The 16,657-nt window shown below is 36.9% G+C and overlaps 6 protein-coding genes across 6 annotated transcripts; 2 read left to right on the top strand and 4 right to left on the bottom strand.

Moving 5' to 3' along the window:
* Positions 1-508: 508 nt before the first annotated feature.
* On the top strand, positions 509-2,608 carry C9374_009028 (uncharacterized protein; the record flags this gene model as incomplete). The annotated part of the gene is made up of 1 exon (XM_044699170.1): positions 509-2,608. The coding sequence occupies one exon, from the start codon at positions 509-511 to the stop codon at positions 2,606-2,608; it is 2,100 nt and encodes a 699-aa protein (XP_044544774.1).
* A 131-nt stretch (positions 2,609-2,739) lies between these two features.
* On the bottom strand, positions 2,740-5,359 carry C9374_009027 (uncharacterized protein; the record flags this gene model as incomplete). Its single annotated transcript, XM_044699169.1, has 5 exons — positions 2,740-2,973; positions 3,128-4,072; positions 4,115-4,272; positions 4,356-4,603; positions 4,707-5,359. The coding sequence occupies 5 exons, from the start codon at positions 5,357-5,359 to the stop codon at positions 2,740-2,742; spliced, it is 2,238 nt and encodes a 745-aa protein (XP_044544773.1).
* A 457-nt stretch (positions 5,360-5,816) lies between these two features.
* C9374_009026 (uncharacterized protein) lies at positions 5,817-7,459 on the top strand (the record flags this gene model as incomplete). Its single annotated transcript, XM_044699168.1, has 3 exons — positions 5,817-5,949; positions 6,074-6,612; positions 6,722-7,459. 3 exons carry the CDS (start codon positions 5,817-5,819, stop codon positions 7,457-7,459), a joined length of 1,410 nt encoding a protein of 469 aa, XP_044544772.1.
* A 166-nt stretch (positions 7,460-7,625) lies between these two features.
* Positions 7,626-12,956, bottom strand: C9374_009025 (uncharacterized protein; the record flags this gene model as incomplete). Its single annotated transcript, XM_044699167.1, has 4 exons — positions 7,626-10,502; positions 10,598-11,815; positions 11,903-12,379; positions 12,462-12,956. The coding sequence occupies 4 exons, from the start codon at positions 12,954-12,956 to the stop codon at positions 7,626-7,628; spliced, it is 5,067 nt and encodes a 1,688-aa protein (XP_044544771.1).
* A 279-nt stretch (positions 12,957-13,235) lies between these two features.
* Positions 13,236-14,358, bottom strand: C9374_009024 (uncharacterized protein; the record flags this gene model as incomplete). The annotated part of the gene is made up of 2 exons (XM_044699166.1): positions 13,236-13,773; positions 14,000-14,358. 2 exons carry the CDS (start codon positions 14,356-14,358, stop codon positions 13,236-13,238), a joined length of 897 nt encoding a protein of 298 aa, XP_044544770.1.
* Positions 14,359-14,970: 612 nt separating this feature from the next.
* C9374_009023 (uncharacterized protein) lies at positions 14,971-16,657 on the bottom strand (the record flags this gene model as incomplete). Its single annotated transcript, XM_044699165.1, has 1 exon — positions 14,971-16,613. A coding segment is annotated over one exon (1,643 nt), but the record flags the coding sequence as incomplete, so codon positions are not given.

Raw genomic sequence — 16,657 nt, 5'->3', positions numbered from 1 at the left:
ACCAAAATAAAGCAAGTGGTTTAGAACAAGATCAATCGAATAACCTCGATCATTAAAGTATGTTTTGTTATCAATATTCATCCAGATTGTCTGTCACACCATTCACTGAAATGATCTATACGGCTACAATCCTCAGTGTCTAGACACTCCCTATGGCATATGGAGATGTAATCTGCCAAGTGAGACAAGAGAACAGGATCATTTGCCAACAGAAGATGTTCTCTTTCTTCCTTTGATGAAGAAGGTAGCAACAAATAAAACAAAAAAGTCTAAATAGTCATCAACAACTGAGCATAGTCTTTTCATTTAGTAATTGGGTAGTGGTGTTCAATCTTTTCCGTGTTTATCGATAAAATCATTGATGATTGCTCCCTCTCGGAACACGGCCCACATCACGTTACAACCAAATTCCGAGAGCACGATAAATACTCGGTAATCTGTTCCGAATTCCACAGCAGCAACAAACCTCTGCGAAAAAAAATACTCAACACCCATACAACACCCAATCATGTCCACTGAAACTTTCAAATTCCAAGCTGAAATCAATCAATTGATGAGTTTAATCATCAATACTTTCTACAGTAACAAGGAAATCTTCTTGAGAGAATTGATTTCAAATTCTTCTGATGCTTTGGATAAAATTCGTCATTTAAGTTTGACTGAGCCTTCCGTTTTGGACACTGAAAGAGAATTATATATTAGAATCATCCCAGATAAGGCTAACAAGACACTCACTATCCAAGATTCAGGTGTGGGTATGACTAAGGCTGATTTAATTAATTGTTTGGGTACTATCGCAAGATCTGGTACTAAACAATTCATGGAAATGCTCCAAGCAGGTGCTGATATTAGCTTGATCGGTCAATTTGGTGTCGGTTTTTACAGTGCTTATTTGGTTGCTGATCGAGTGGTGGTCGTTACCAAACACAATGATGACGAACAATACATTTGGGAATCTGCTGCAGGTGGTAGCTTTACCATTACTTTGGACGAGACTGGTGAAAGAATCACTCGTGGTACTAAAATCATCTTGCACATGAAGGAGGATCAATTGGAATTTTTGGAAGAGAGAAGATTGAAGGATCTCGTCAAGAAGCACTCTGAATTTATTGGTTATCCAATTTCATTATATGTCGAAAAGACTAGTGAAAAGGAGGTTGAAGAGGAGGAGGAAGAATCCAAGGAAGAATCCAAGTCTGAAGAACCAAAGATTGAAGAGGTTGAGGAAGACAAGGAGAAGAAGACCAAAAAGGTCAAGGAAGTCACTCATGAATGGGAATTGCTCAACAAGACAAAGCCTCTCTGGACTCGTGACCCCAAGTCTGTCACCAAGGAAGAATATGCAAGCTTTTATAAGGCCTTGACCAACGATTGGGAGGAACATTTGGCAGTCAAGCACTTTTCTGTGGAAGGTCAACTCGAATTCAAGGCCATCTTGTTCGCTCCAAAACGTGCTCCATTCGACTTGTTCGAACCAAAGAAAAAGTTGAACAATATCAAACTCTATGTGAGAAGAGTCTTCATTATGGACAATTGTGAAGAATTAATTCCAGAATACTTGAACTTTATCAAGGGTATTGTAGACAGTGAGGACTTGCCATTGAACATTTCTCGTGAACACTTGCAACAAAACAAGATCATGAAGGTCATCCGAAAGAACTTGGTCAAGAAGTGTATTGAAATGTTCTCTGAAATTGCTGAAAACAAGGAAGATTTCAAGGCCTTTTATGAAGCATTCGGAAAGAACTTGAAGTTGGGTATCCATGAAGATTCTCAAAACAGACAAAAGTTGGCTGAATTGTTAAGATTCCACTCGACCACTTCTGGTGACGATTGGACCAGTTTCAAGGAATATGTGGAAAGAATGAAGGAAGGTCAAGAAGATATTTACTACATTACTGGTGAAAGCAAGAAGGCTGTTTCCAAATCTCCATTCATTGAAAAGTGTACCAAGAAGGGCTTTGAAGTCTTGTACATGACCGACCCAATCGATGAATACATGGTTCAACAATTGAAGGAATTTGATGGTAAAAAGCTTGTTTGCGTCACCAAGGAAGGACTCAAGTTGCCAGAAACTGAAGAGGAAAAGAAGAAGAAGGAAGAATTGAAGGCCTCTTTTGAATCTTTGTGCAAGTTGATGAAGGATATTTTGGGTGACAAGGTTGAAAAGGTGGTTGTTTCTGACCGACTTGGTGACTCTCCTTGTTGTTTGGTCACTGGTGAATATGGATGGAGTGCCAACATGGAAAGAATCATGAAGGCTCAAGCATTGAAGGATAACTCGATGGCTGCTTACATGGTTTCCAAGAAGACTATGGAAATTAACCCAGAAAACTCGATTGTCAATGAATTGAGAAAGAAGGCTGAAGCTAACAAGGCTGACAAGACCTTGAGAGATTTGGTCTGGCTCTTGTTCGATACTTCATTGTTGACCTCTGGATTCTCATTGGAAGAACCAAGTATTTATGCATCGAGAATTCACAGAATGATCAAGCTCGGTTTGAGCATTGATGAAGATGAAACTACTTCAGCCTCCTCTTCTGAGGAGAAGAAGGAAGAAGTTGCAGAGGAACCTGCTGCTGAATCCTTGATGGAAGATGTTGATTAATCTCAAAAATAAAATATATTCTGTTGACTTTTTAGTGATTCTTTTGCTGCTTGTTCAAAGATTTTTATTGAGTGGTCCAACTATGATACAGTGCCTTTTAACGATTTAAATCATTTATTGATTGAAAAAGATCAGCTTTGAGGCTCTAACTGTGAAATCTCTGCTTCCGTGAATTCGGTTGTTTCGAAGAGTTCTTGTTGTGTCTTGAAAAATCGTTCAGTGCCAAACAACTTCAACACCAAAGATATGAACCATGTCTGTACAGAAATGATAAGCAATCTAAATTCAAAATACATTTCACTTCGCCATCTTCTAAATCTTTGAGTCCATGAATGCAAATTCTCACTAGTTTTCATGGAGGCTCCCTGATGAGTCAGTCCATGTGAAAAATTTTTAGTGAATACGATTCAAATTGAATTTTAACAAAGTGGTGTTCACCAATTAAATGATCATAAATATTCCATTATTGAAAGAATGAATAAAATGTATGAACATGATGACATCATGAAAAACACTTACCTTAGCTGCAATTCTTGCCATGATCGAGAATCGATTCACTTTTGCTCCCAATTCTCGATTCAGAGATCGAAGAATATTATCAGTCCTAGAAATTAAAAGCATTTCTTTTGGCATGTGTCTATAAATATTCATAAATTCACTTCGTTTGGATTGAAATTGTTCGCTGAACTTGGCAAAGTCTTCCTCCGTCATTTGCTTCTCAGACCAAGTCGATAATTCTCCATTGCTATCCAGACCTTGCATCATGATCATGGAAGCATACAACTTGTAATCCTTAATTCCAAGAGAACGACAATATTCTTGCATTCCTTTCTTGTCGTTTAACACAATAGAGACCCAAAATTGAGCATACTTTTGACGGAAATCATCTCCCAAATGCTTGTACAGACCATGATCTAGAATTACTATTTGCGGCTCTGATGGCTTTTCAGGATTCTGTCTCACAAACACATTCGATTGATGACAATCTCCATGCAAATGGCCATGAATAAATAATTGCTCAGCAAATGTGGAAATAATTCGGGCAGCAATATCAGTTTCGTTAAAGCCCATTTGTCGAATTCTGTTGACATCATTGGCATTGCAAGCATTTTCAATAAATTCCATGGTTAATACTCGTGAGCTTGTTAAATGATCATAGACTTTTGGAATGTAGACATCGGGACGAGATCCTTTAAAATTAGCAGCAGCTAGTTTTGCATTCTCAGCTTCATGGATAAAATTCAATTCTGAATTCAAACTATCCTTAATTTCATTGTTAAATTGGTCGTTCACTTCCAATAATTCATCAATATTTTTTGGATCCTCTTGCATGTAATAGAGACGAATACTCAATTTTGTAGCAGCCTCTCGTGTATACATGTCACCGGCAAAATAAAATCGCACAAAGTGATATTGAACTTTTACGGCCACTGTCTTTCCATCTTTTGTTTTGGCTCTATGAACCTATAAATGATTAATAATAAATTTATCAAAAGAATGACATACCTGCGCAATCGATCCTGAGGCTAATGGATTTGGATCAAAATATTCAAATAATTCTTCAACAGTTCTTCCAAAATCTTGATAAATAATTTTTTTAACATTGTCGAAGGAGATGGTGGGAGCGCGATCTCGCATCACTGATAGTACTTGAATGTATTCGTCTAGAGTTATAGCGTTACACCAAATGTCAGTTCACAATTTAACCAAGTTGACACAGCTCAAGATATTCCTAAGAGACACTTACCTGGTAGGAAACCGCCTAGAGAAGCGATATGCTGCCCCAACTTGATGTAAACTCCCTTATTTTCTGAAAAGAGAGCAAGTAGGCGATGTGCAGACTTGGTGTGTAATTGCTTCTTTTTTGAAATGAATTCTGGAGAGGTCTTGTCTGGTTTCTCAGTGAACCAATAATGAGGATTAATATTGGAAGTTGTCAATAACCAAAAATATTCCAAGCCAATAATTAAGATGGTTGACATTGTTTTAAGATATCTGAATTGTGGTAGAAGTCAAAATTGTTTGTCATTTGCAAATTGAGATGAATAAGAATGCATTCACAAGAAATGAATGTCCAATAATTCCATAATCTACGTACCTATCTATTCCTTCAAATAGCTGAATGATAGGTGTCAATAGCTCCAATAATTGCTTGTTATACAGCTGACTATATGGATTTTCAATATCTGAGAAATGAAACAACCAAATGCAAAATTTCATGGCTCCATATAAAAACGCAGCTAATCCAATCAGACCCAATTCCAACATGACTAATAATTTAAGTATTTTTAAAACCCTTCTAAAAAGTGTTGAATGTGATTGTTGTTGCTGTTCTTGTTGTGTCGTGTTGTATTGACTCTCAACATGATCTTTGGATGAAATTTGAGTAGAATTTGTATTTACATTCGTAGTGGTTGTGCAATGTGTTTGTAAATTTCGTAAAGTCCTTCCAAAATTCCGAATTTGCTGTTCTTGTTGGGAACACATGATATTAAAATTACTCTTCATCGTGGTGTTTTTACCACTCACAGCCATGATGACAGATGAGCATTCAGGTAATCCTGTCTTGAACCCATGATGAATCATCATGTTATTGAATTTATAATGATCATGAACATTTCGGGACGAAACAGATAATAATCCTCCCTTTTTCATCCTCCATAAATTATTTGATCCGACCGATAGTAACCATGAAGATTTGAAAGGAGCATGCTCGTGATGATGATGATGGGACAGAGAGAAGGAACGCATTTTTTTTTTCCAGTTCAAGTGTGTAAGCTTCAATGATCATTCTGACATCCAAGAGAGGGGAATTGAGTTGTTTCATCTTCTGGGCAGATGTGGTGGAATCAACTCAAACGAAGAATGTGAACATCAACCCCAAGTTGTTGGCTGCATTAATTTTTCAACCTTCAGGTTTCAACACAGTCATGATCAACTTTTTTCCAAGCACTGTTAAAAGTTGTGTTTTGCAATTCTTCCTCTCTTCCACCAATCACTTGTGTGCCTTTGAAATGTGGAAAGTTCATTTCTCAAAATAAAGTACTGGTGTTTATCTGTTTGTTGAATCCTGGAGTCTTTGAACACAAACCACATTCGTCCATCCAGAGTCAATGCTGAGAAGGCTCCAAAACATCTGATTGAAGTCAATGAAAAAAAGATTTTCAGCTTTTCCCAAAATGTTCATAATTTTTACATTTTAAAAAAAATGCAAAGATTATCAAACACTTTGGAAACCACAAAGAAGAAGAAATCATCTTCGGATCCGTATGAAGTATTACTTCGGAAAAGTACCTTTCCGATACAAGCATTTGCAAATGGAAATGGTTTACAATGGGCGGGTGGGTTTATAGTGATGAGATTTGATCATTTTGAATTTTATGATGATGATGCTTGAAATGTAATGATTGATTCAAACTTTTGAATTCACTATAAATTTTTCATCCAATCCATTTGATTTGGTAGATTATGAAAAAGCATTAGGATGGTGTAAATATTACGATGAAGAAAAAAGAAATTCCTCTGATTCTAGTAGCGACTCGTTACTCGATGACGAGTACCGAAATTTATTGAGCCATTTATTGAAAAATTATGAAATTGCATCTTGTACAAGTCGCGAGCAATCATCATCTAGTACGAGCATGAGTAATAACGTATCAATGACAGAGTTGTTTCTTACAAGTTGTTTATTTCATTCGACTTTTTCCATTCCATTTCTAAAAAGTACGCATGACGGTACCATGAATGGAAAGAAGCTAGAGTTTTATGGAAGAGTGTTAAATGATTGGTTTCAATATAAAATGACTCAATCGAAAGAACAGGAGGAAGTGACTGCAAAAACAGCATTTGATTTTTTATTAAACGACGATCATGATGAGGAAATGATAGATTCGAATATGGAGGATGATGTTAATTTTGATTTTAAAGAAAATACTTCCAAACAAGATGCATCCAATATCATGTTTGAAAATCCCATTATCACCATGATTGAACACCTTTCGAGGGTATGTCGAGTAATTATGATTGTACTCTTGAATGTTGATCTTGATATTTGAACATGTTTCATTTATGAAATTATATTATTATAATTAATTATGTAATTGATGGTATTAGCTTGTTGAGAACGGTGCACTTTTATCACAATTCACAACCATAGTATTTTCACAAGACATTGACGAGAAATCTTTAGAAGAATACTCTCTCAACAAGTTATTGACTTGCTTTTCAAGCCCTATTGAATTTTGTACCAAAACAAAACGTGTCTCGTATCCATATGCCTATTTCGTTTCGCATCAGCTTTCCATGGTGGCGAATCAACTTCCAGACGCCTCCCAATCCTCTATTATTATCATTGAATACTGTCAACGGTTAGTGGTGAAATTGAGTAGAGAAGTAGTAGGACTGGAAACCTTAATCATATCACTAGGCATTCTCAAAAGTAGGAATGAATCTCATTTCCATTTCTTTTCAAAAATAATGTTTGATATTTGGAGTAGCAAAATCATGTGTCAATTCAACAGACAGTCAAAATATCTGATGAGTCTGGTGACGGAGAGTTATGAAATTTCATTACTCGATGTTGGATTGTGTCCATATGTGATCTTGCAGGTGGCAGATTTTTCTAACGATTGGAGGAATCATGTTGTGACTGAAATTACCAAAAAAATATTGGCTTTCAAACACACCTCTTCAGACGAAACACGAAATGGTTGTAGCGAACTTTGTACTGATCCTTATCTGAATTACTTGATCAGTATCATGTCTGACTATGGATCACTTGAACTTTCAAATTTTATGAAACAATGGAAGAAGTGTGTGACACAACAATTTAGTTGTTCCTCTTGGATTTGAAGAATGTATTGGATGCCTTGATGGTTGTTCAAAGTTGTTCATTCAGTTAGCATCCAATACATTCTTCGCTCTTTACATTTCCGTGAATAAGAAAATCAACAATGGTTTTTATTTGATGAAGACAAATCTTTCGTGACCAAGATTAAGGTGAATGAAAAAAACAATTTTAGTACGTGTACATTTCTTCAATCTCTTTCGCAATCTCTTCCAAATCCAAAATCTTGATTTTTGGAATGGGACCTAACTTTCTTGCAGATTTGACTTCTCCTTCTGCCGCATTGCCGTTGTTGGTTGTGTTATCTGTGTTTGATTCATCTTCGTTGTTTTCGTCAACTGTCATGAGTGTCGATTTTGAATGAGCTGATTTCTGGGAGATTGACCTTCTTTGAGCACTTCCCTTGGGTGGAGCTAAGGTTAATATTTTCATTCCTGTTAATCGTTTGACTGAAGATGACGATGTAGCGCTTAATTGTTCCAACAGTAGATCTGCCGCGTTCTTTCCACCAACCCTCTTTTTTGGAGTCTCATCAATGATATCAAGAGGAAGAGATCTCGAAAGTATCGTCTCTACTTGCTGACCAATGGCTCTAAAATCAAAATATTTACCCAATGCTTCATCTTCTTTGGCTTTCATGCCTTCGAGTTTGAACGTCTTGCTTGTTTTGAGAATGGTTTTCAATTCCTTCTCATCAATATTTTCACATTGGACACACGTTATTTGTTTCACACCAATACAAGAAACATGAAAAGCGTGCCCACATGGAAAGATGCGAGACATGTTCAATTCTTCGGTTGTCTTACGTAAAGGATTACCACATAAAAAACAGGTGCGATTGAAAGGTTTCAAGGCCTTATTCGAATTCCTATGAAAATGACAACCAATGTTAAATAGATCGCAGGATATTAATTCGTTAGATTGTTTAAGGAGTCCGCTTTCATAGCTGTAGCAATCTAATAATCTCATGATGGTAACTTTCACGTCACAAAATACGTCATTTCCATGCTCGTTCACAATTTCATTAAGAATCGAAGGAATGTCAACATAACGCATCATGTCACTGAGAATGAGTCTAATGTACATGGCATTACATCGTTGAAGCCATAAATTTGCCAGTTTTTGAATGTTGTGAGGAGCCCGTGGATCATTATTTCGCTCTTCTTCAAGCAGCCTTTCTAACTTTTCTTTTTCCTCAAGCTCCTTCAATTGTAGTTGCAGGTTATGAACATGATCTTTCTTCTTCTTGAGCTTTGCCTGTAAACGTTCTATCTTTTCCTCATCTGGATCCTGTAGTTCTCGCTCACTATTGAGATCCTTTTCAATTTTGGAGATTTCAGTGTTGGTATCTACAATTTCTTCCTTAATAATATCAAATTCATCCATTTCTGTTCCTTCTCCGCTAAAATCAAACTCATCAAAGTGATCTGATTTTTTTGAAGAATCTGTTTCTTCTTTGGAAACTTTGAGTGGTTTGCCTTCCAGGAAACCAAACCGCAGTTGTCTTTGGAGCAGCATAAACGTGTTCAATAGTTTGAACCATAGCTGTCTTACTTCAGAATCGTCAAGGGTTTTCCTTTCGCTATTCTCGCTGCATAAATTAATGGCAGTTTTCAATTCCTTTACCAGATTTTTTGACTCTTCACAAATCAAAACGTCACAAAGCTCTGCATTTTCTTTGTATCCTTGAGATTTGGTGACCTTTGGAAGGCGTTTCTTTGGTTTTTTTGCGAGTAATTTCTTTTGATCTTCAATGGGCTCGTTGGGAGAGAATACTGGTGGATCATCCGTGATTAGATTAAAATCTTTGGATATTGATTCGAAATGTTGCTCAAAGACAGAATTTCCCTTTCGTTTGACCTCGTCAATTAGTTTCAATTTGAGCATGTTCATTGTGCTCTCTAACTCTCTGAGTATTTCATTTAAGGCATGTCTGACCTCGCCGGTTCTTTCAAGCAAGAAAGATTTCGCCTCGGGTATGTCTTTGCAAATCTTCATACATCGTTCAAGGTCTAGTCCAGTACCCTGCTGTTTGAGGAATTCTTTTACCCTCTTGTTGTCTTCAAATTCGCAAAGCATTTCAAGATAGGTATAGGTTAATTCATCTACTGATATGCCTCGTTTTCCAATCTCATTCATACTGAGTGATCCATTTTCTGTTAATGGGTCCAGCATTAGCGAGGTTATGTAGCAATAAAAGAAGAAGCGGTACACTTTCTGTCTTTCCTTGTTTTGCTCTTCTTCAATTGCCTTTTGTACAACGGCAAAGGTATACTGATGACAGACGTTGGAAAATGAAAAATCCACAACCAATGCATCTGATATCTCTGGAATTTCTGACCAATTTACATCAAAAATCTTTTTCATAATTACCTCAATATACCACTGATATTTTTGAGTGGTAGTCATGAAAAATTTGGCCAATGTAAACAAGTCAAATCTTTTCGCAAGATCCATAAATTTTGTCTTGTCGTAATATGTTTGCCTCTTTTCTAATATTTCAATAAAACGCTCCTCTCGGTATTGCCTAAGGGTTTTGATACGTTGCTTTTCTGTTTCATCTGCAGTATTTTTAAGCCTTTTTAAGCTGTCTTCCGCAAGATATGTAAAAATTACCAGCAATATATTGTAATCATCTGCTTTTAAGATTCCTTTCGCAAGTAACTTGGAATAGAATGAGAAGAAGGCAATTCTACCGTCATAATATGAAGAATGCTTCATGAATTGATTTGGTTTTTGGAGCCTTAATATAAACTCTACTAAATTTTCCTGATTGAAATCTTCATCCCAAGGGTTTGTGTTCGAGTCGTCATTCATTGCAATTTCAAGTACCTCAAAAAATTTGTCAGGGTAGTGCTTTGCTAGGGCGTGGAAAACTGCTGTTGAATCTCGCGAGCTATTATTCTCATCCTCTTCATCAAATATAAAATCCACAACATCTTTCTTGACATCAATAATAACAGAGTCAGCTTCAGGAATGTTTCCTATAAGGTACTGTTCTAGGAAGTGAAGTATTACTTCGGCGACTTGTTTTTCTTTACTCTCGCCCTAACATTTGTTTAACAGTTACATTGTTGTAGATTAGATCAAGTTCAAATACGTCACCAATAAAATAACCTTCATCACATTTTACCACTACTTACGTGTAAATCAACCAAAGTTTCTAGCGGTTCAATGTATTCTCTTTTGTAAATGGTGGTGATATAAACAAACGATTTAAGTAGGTTATATTCTTGGCAGTACTGTGTCAGAATTTCGTACTGGTCATAACTTAGTAAGTCCAATTTCATAATAATTGAATCTAGCCTTTCTCTTTCTTGTGGTCCATACGTCGTAACATAGCATTCAAAAACATGCCATGGAACAGACTTCAATGTCCCTCCAATGATATATGGCTCTACTAACTCCAAGAATAGTTGTGTTTTTTCGTATTTTGCAAAAGCGTTGAAAATTGTGTTAAACAACACGTCAAACTTGGCCACTCGAACACAGCTCTCAATACAAGCGCCTCCAACATGCTGATAAATGTAATCCTCATAATTTGATCCATTCAAGCTCAGAGTGAGGTACTCGTTCACTAACTCGACGATTTTACTGGTCAGAGTATCGTGAGCTGACTCTGGATTAAGCCCAATAACACACTTTGCCTTTCCTGAATAGAAATCGTGAGCAATTTCTAGCGATTCTTTCCATAAGCCTGCAGTAGAGAGTTGTGATATTCGTTCATACCAAGGCTTTACACTAATTCTAAGAAGATCGTGCTCTCCCAACATGACAAACCCTAATTGATTAATGTCTGTCATGAAATGTTTAGAGCCTGACACGTTACTACAGTTTCCCATCAAGTTGATGAAACTAATGTTTTCACTCTCTATCATGGCTGAGTCATCAATTCTAATGTCAAATAAATGGACTACTTTGTCAGTAGTCATTACTATTAAACATTTGTCGTCAAACCAGCCAAGTCCACAAACATCATGCTCGAATTGGGTGCTAAATATCTCTTCTTTCATGGATGAACCGTTCCTGTCAATACCCAGGACCATCATATCTTTTCCATATGTATAGGCAATAATTTTTGATTTTGAGGTGTTAGCCCATGCAATGTAAGGCAAGTGTCCTCGTGCACCTAAATGAGCGTAACCTCTCGGTAATGCGTCACTGATTGGTGTCAAGATTTTGTCAATGTAATAGAGATGTAATCCACCACTTCGTGTAGCAACTGCCAAGCAACATTTGCTTGATCCCAGAGATAACGTTGACATTGTAATAATTGCGTCGTCACCAACCGAATATTGAAACATTAAACTATAACTATATCGAAAGAGTACCTTAGACAAGGCAAAGCATTTGAACGTACTCTGTTGTTTGTGATAGTACATTAATTTGTGTAAAGGTCGTTTGTTGGTTCGCTCGCTCACAAAACTCCACAAAAAAATTACACTTACCGAATGCATTTCAGAGGCAACAATCGAGTACATGTCTGTCACAAAAGCAACACAAACTACCGGTGAAGTAAATCCGTCGTCGATTCTCTTAATAATACTAGCCTTAGAAACGTCCCAAACAATGACAGTACCCTTCTCATAGCCTGCTACGATCCAATCTTCATTAAACGAAAAACACATGGATGTAACTTTTCCGGTTGAAGTGTTGCTGTCCTCATTGGTTGTGCTTCCCAGTATGCAACGCAGCTCTTGCTCATCGGAAAATACATTGAATATTAGAATTATTCCTCGATCTGTTCCAAAAGCAGCATACTTTCGAGAGAGCCTCAATAAAATTATTCTGCCCACTTTAGATGTCACAGATGGTTTTTTGATTTCGGTGCCAATCTTTTTCATTCTCTCGCTTTTCATAATACTTTTTGTTGGATCTTTCTCTAAAGTGGCAACGGGTAAAGAGTGGTGTACGGATTCATCCTCCTTTAAGAAATACATGCATACATGTATTTAAAAAGAAAAGTATGTCATACATAGCACGAACAAAATCAAAGATAGAACCTACATTCAATGACGGTACAACCTCCGTTATCTCGTCATGAAACGCAGAGCCTCGAGTAATGTCCTCCAAAAATTGCTCGAGATCCCTACCCAGATCAGTGTCATCAGTTAAAATTGGCTCGTTGAGAATTTTCATTAAATTCTGATTAATCTTCATCTCATCCTTCTCGTTGACTTTCATCAAGGCTATTTCTCTCTCCAAATCTTCAATTTGTAACGAGTTTGAAACATGGTCATGACTATTCTGTTTATGATTATTAATAAGGCTTGATGAGGAATGTGTGGTTGGTGTTACTGATGCGGAAGTGATCCTTTGCATGGTGTTGTGCGTTGTCGAGTCCAAACGGTTGTTACTGCCTGTAGCCTCAATACTACTCTGTATCATAAAATCCTCATCTAAGGCTTCTTCATCCAAATCATCCACACCATCGATCATCCCCTCCACAATATCGGATTCATCAAGGCTTAATTCATCGTATTCGTCCGACGACGGTATCATTTTTTTTCCTCCTCGTTCAGCCACCAAGTTTCATGAATACCAAGTTTTCAAATTGTCCAATGATCATCCTGTGTGCTCTTGTGTTGTCAGTAACGTGAAATGGAACAAATTGTAAATGATGGTTTTTCACCTCTGCATAGGAATAAAAATTGTTATATTCATTGTGACTCGACCTACACATGTTGACGGGAAATACGTGTCAATGAAACATTTTTTTGGTTTTGGCTAGAGAGCGAACAATTTCATGTTTTAATGCTTGGTCATTTGCTGTTCACAAATTTAAAAGATGAATGGAACCAAAACCTTTCTATTCTTTGGATACAATTCTCTGCCATCCTTTCCATCGAACAATTTCTTCAAACCAACATGCTTCTTGATGGCCCAAGGCAACATTTGACCAGCACCGCTCAACGTGTACAACAAACATGGAATCGATTGAATCATGAATGAGAAGAAGAACCATTCCATAATTTCAAAAGTATAGTTTGGACAAGTAACATATTCAAAGAGGAAGCCTCTTGGGATTTTACGCTCCTTGCTTCCAGGTTGACGCAAATTCTTCAAAATAATGTGACAATAAAAGTTGCCGAGCATGGAGAGAACAGTACCAGCTGCACCAAGATAAACTTGCCATTCTGCTGGTGATTGATACTTTGGATGAATGGTAAAGTAGGCAACAAGGAAAGCATAACCCCAATAATAAATACTATTCTTGAAGAGATTGAACAATGGCATGGTGTCATTTCCGAAAACGTGAACGAATATTGTTTCAAGCTCTCTCTTCACAAAGTGAACAATGAAGAGAATAGTTGCAATGCTGTTATTCGGATCCAATCACAGTGTGAAAATGTAAAACGGTAAATGATGAGAGTTCAAAAGTTGTTGGGAAATTCAAATTCACACATTAACAGTCCGACCGGACAATTCATCATGATGATTCCAATTTTTCATGTGATTAATTATCACACCATCACCATAATATTATTTGAATCATCAAAGATTACAAGTCAAATCATGAGTGGTTCAAAACAAAGAACACCTACATTTGTGTTTGATTCAATTGTACTTGTTCTCCATGAATATACGGACTCAAATAATAAGCCAATGGGAACGCAAAAATAGGTCCGAAATACTCAGTCAAGAACACAGTTCTCCATGCTACTTGTGGACCCAAATCTTTGAACATCAATTCGCTTCCATCCCTCAAATCAGCAATAGGTTCCTTTCCGGCTGGAATCACCTTTCCTCTTTTTCCATTCTCAACTGCATAGAAGGCTTGTCTAGTCGTATCCACTCTCTTCTTCTCTTGGTATTGTTTCTTGATTTGATCGAGTGTAGGAGCAGAGGAAAATTCCAACACGGCCAATTCTCTGGAGCGAGCGTCAAGGATCTTGATTTTCATTTTTTTTTCAATTTCAACTTTTCTTCGATCCAAAGTTCTCCAATTTCAAAAATTTACATACACTGTGTTTGATGATTTCATATCAATTTATCGAAGGATGCCTGCATTAAACAGACATAGGCGCCACCATGGAAAGATGTTGAGAAACGAAAGAAAGCGTAACGTATTCAAAACCGAGTTTTTTTCAAATGATGTGACATTCTGGTTTGTAGCGACCTTTGTTCATTTTCCAAAGAGGAATGGCTATCTTGAATTGCTTCATGATATTTTCCTAATATAAGCTAATCCTTGGTTCATTAATATCTCTTTCTAAAAAGCAGCAAATTTAAATTGGAAAAGTGAAATGCATATATTCTGTGACACATTCAGACCGTGAGATACCTTTTTGATGAATTTTGCAAGTTCATCCACCAGTTTACAAAACATAGGTGGTACGGCTGAGATTAATGAAAGCCTTTGTTTTCGAAAAGTCTTTCGTGCTTTGAATTTCACCTTTTCTCTTCCCATTTCTAATTTCATAAATTCTGTATGTACATACATATGGTTAGCGAGATAGTCACTCTCTGTCGTTTTCAGTTTGTTCACACATTGCCCTCACTCAGAATTTGCCAATTAGTATTCATCAAAATTAGGCCATAGAGCCAATAACTCGTTCCTCATAAAAGGAGCGATTTCAAGGACTTGATCAAAATCTTGCTTTGCCTTATCCAATTCTTGTAAGTGATAATAAGCTTCTCCTCTGTTATACAAGGCAGCATAAAAGTTTGGTTCAATTTCCAACGATGAATTGCAATCTTGAATTGTTTCATGATATTTTCCTAATTTAAGCTTGGCATCTGCTCGATTGGCATATATCATGGACAACTGTTCTTGTAAATGTAACTCATCAATATATATGTTTAACAGTTTGAGAGCGTTTTCATAGTCTTCCTCAAGAACGCATAACATATCCAAACAGTGTAATGCACGTCCTATGGGATGAGTGAAGTTAGAATTATTACAAAACGCTTCCTTAATTAAAAATGCCAATCTTTCAAGAGATTTTCCGCGCATAATCAAGTCAAACCGAAATGAAGGTGCTTGGTGTGGTGACACTTTTTGATTGTTTCCGTCCACATGAGATTCATGCACACTACCGTCACTGCTAACCTCATGATTTGTATAAATTTCAACAAGTGCATTCACTGCTCGAATCATGTAATCGCATGCCTTATCAATTTCATTCATTTTCACATGTAACATGGCCAACTCAGTATTGGTCACATAGATTTGGTAATTTTGAATTTCATGTTGAGTCTTGTCATGCGTGCTCTTATTCGACGAGTCGACAACAAGCGCTTTCATAAAATCCTTGTATGCCAAATCATACTTTTTGAAATGTTGCGCTAATACTAATCCTCGATTCACATATGCTTGATGTCGATAGATTGAATTCACTCCTTCCTGATGCTCCATCTCGTGAATAAATTTGATTGCTTTTGTATAATAATTGAGTGCATGTTGATATTGATCCATCGCTCCATACATGCTTGCAATATGTAAGCACATTACAATTCTATGATCTTGTTCACGAATGTTCAATGAATCACGACTTGCATGAGGGGTGAGAGTAGTAGTAGATGTCATTTCAACACCATTACTACCACCACTATGATCACTAACATCTGTACCTCCTTGAAGATCATATCGAGAGTCATCTGAATTGCCAATTGGTTGTGTTTCACTCTGAGCCATTCGATTGGAAATGATTTCTATAGCCTCTTTATAGAGTTGAATACTCTTTTCAAGATGAGTGTGCCAGTTGTGCTTGCTACTATTACTACTCGCCGATTTATACGCCATGTTCCAATACAAAACAGCTAATCGGTCCAGTAACTGTGGATCTTGACCAAGTTGTTGTGGTTTCAATGATAAGGCTTTCTCAAAATCCTCAATCGCCTTTTCCGTATTTGATTCTTGTTCATATATATTGGCTCTTGTCAGATATGCTTCAGTACAATATGGATGCAATGAAAGACATGTATGAATGTCTTGCAGTGCCATATCCGTTTGTTTGAGGGTGTAAAAGTAGACACGAGCTCTCAAGTAATATCCATTATACAAAAGAGGATTGAGTTCAATGGATTTACTTAAATCTTCGATGGAATCATGAAGCCAACCTCGAACTCGATAGGCAAACGTGAGAGTATCCATGTCTTGAGCTGAAAGAGATGAGTGAGCGAGTTGATTCTGTTCAGAAGAATTATTCATCATGTCTAGTTGTTGAATCAATGTTGAAGCAAGAGTTGCAGCGAGAGTG

This window comes from Naegleria lovaniensis, assembly GCF_003324165.1.
Source record: "Naegleria lovaniensis strain ATCC 30569 chromosome Unknown tig037, whole genome shotgun sequence".
Lineage (NCBI taxonomy): Eukaryota > Heterolobosea > Eutetramitea > Acrasida > Naegleriidae > Naegleria > Naegleria lovaniensis.
The sequence above is the reverse complement of the archived record's forward strand: the minus strand, read 5'-3'. Positions and strand labels throughout refer to the sequence as shown.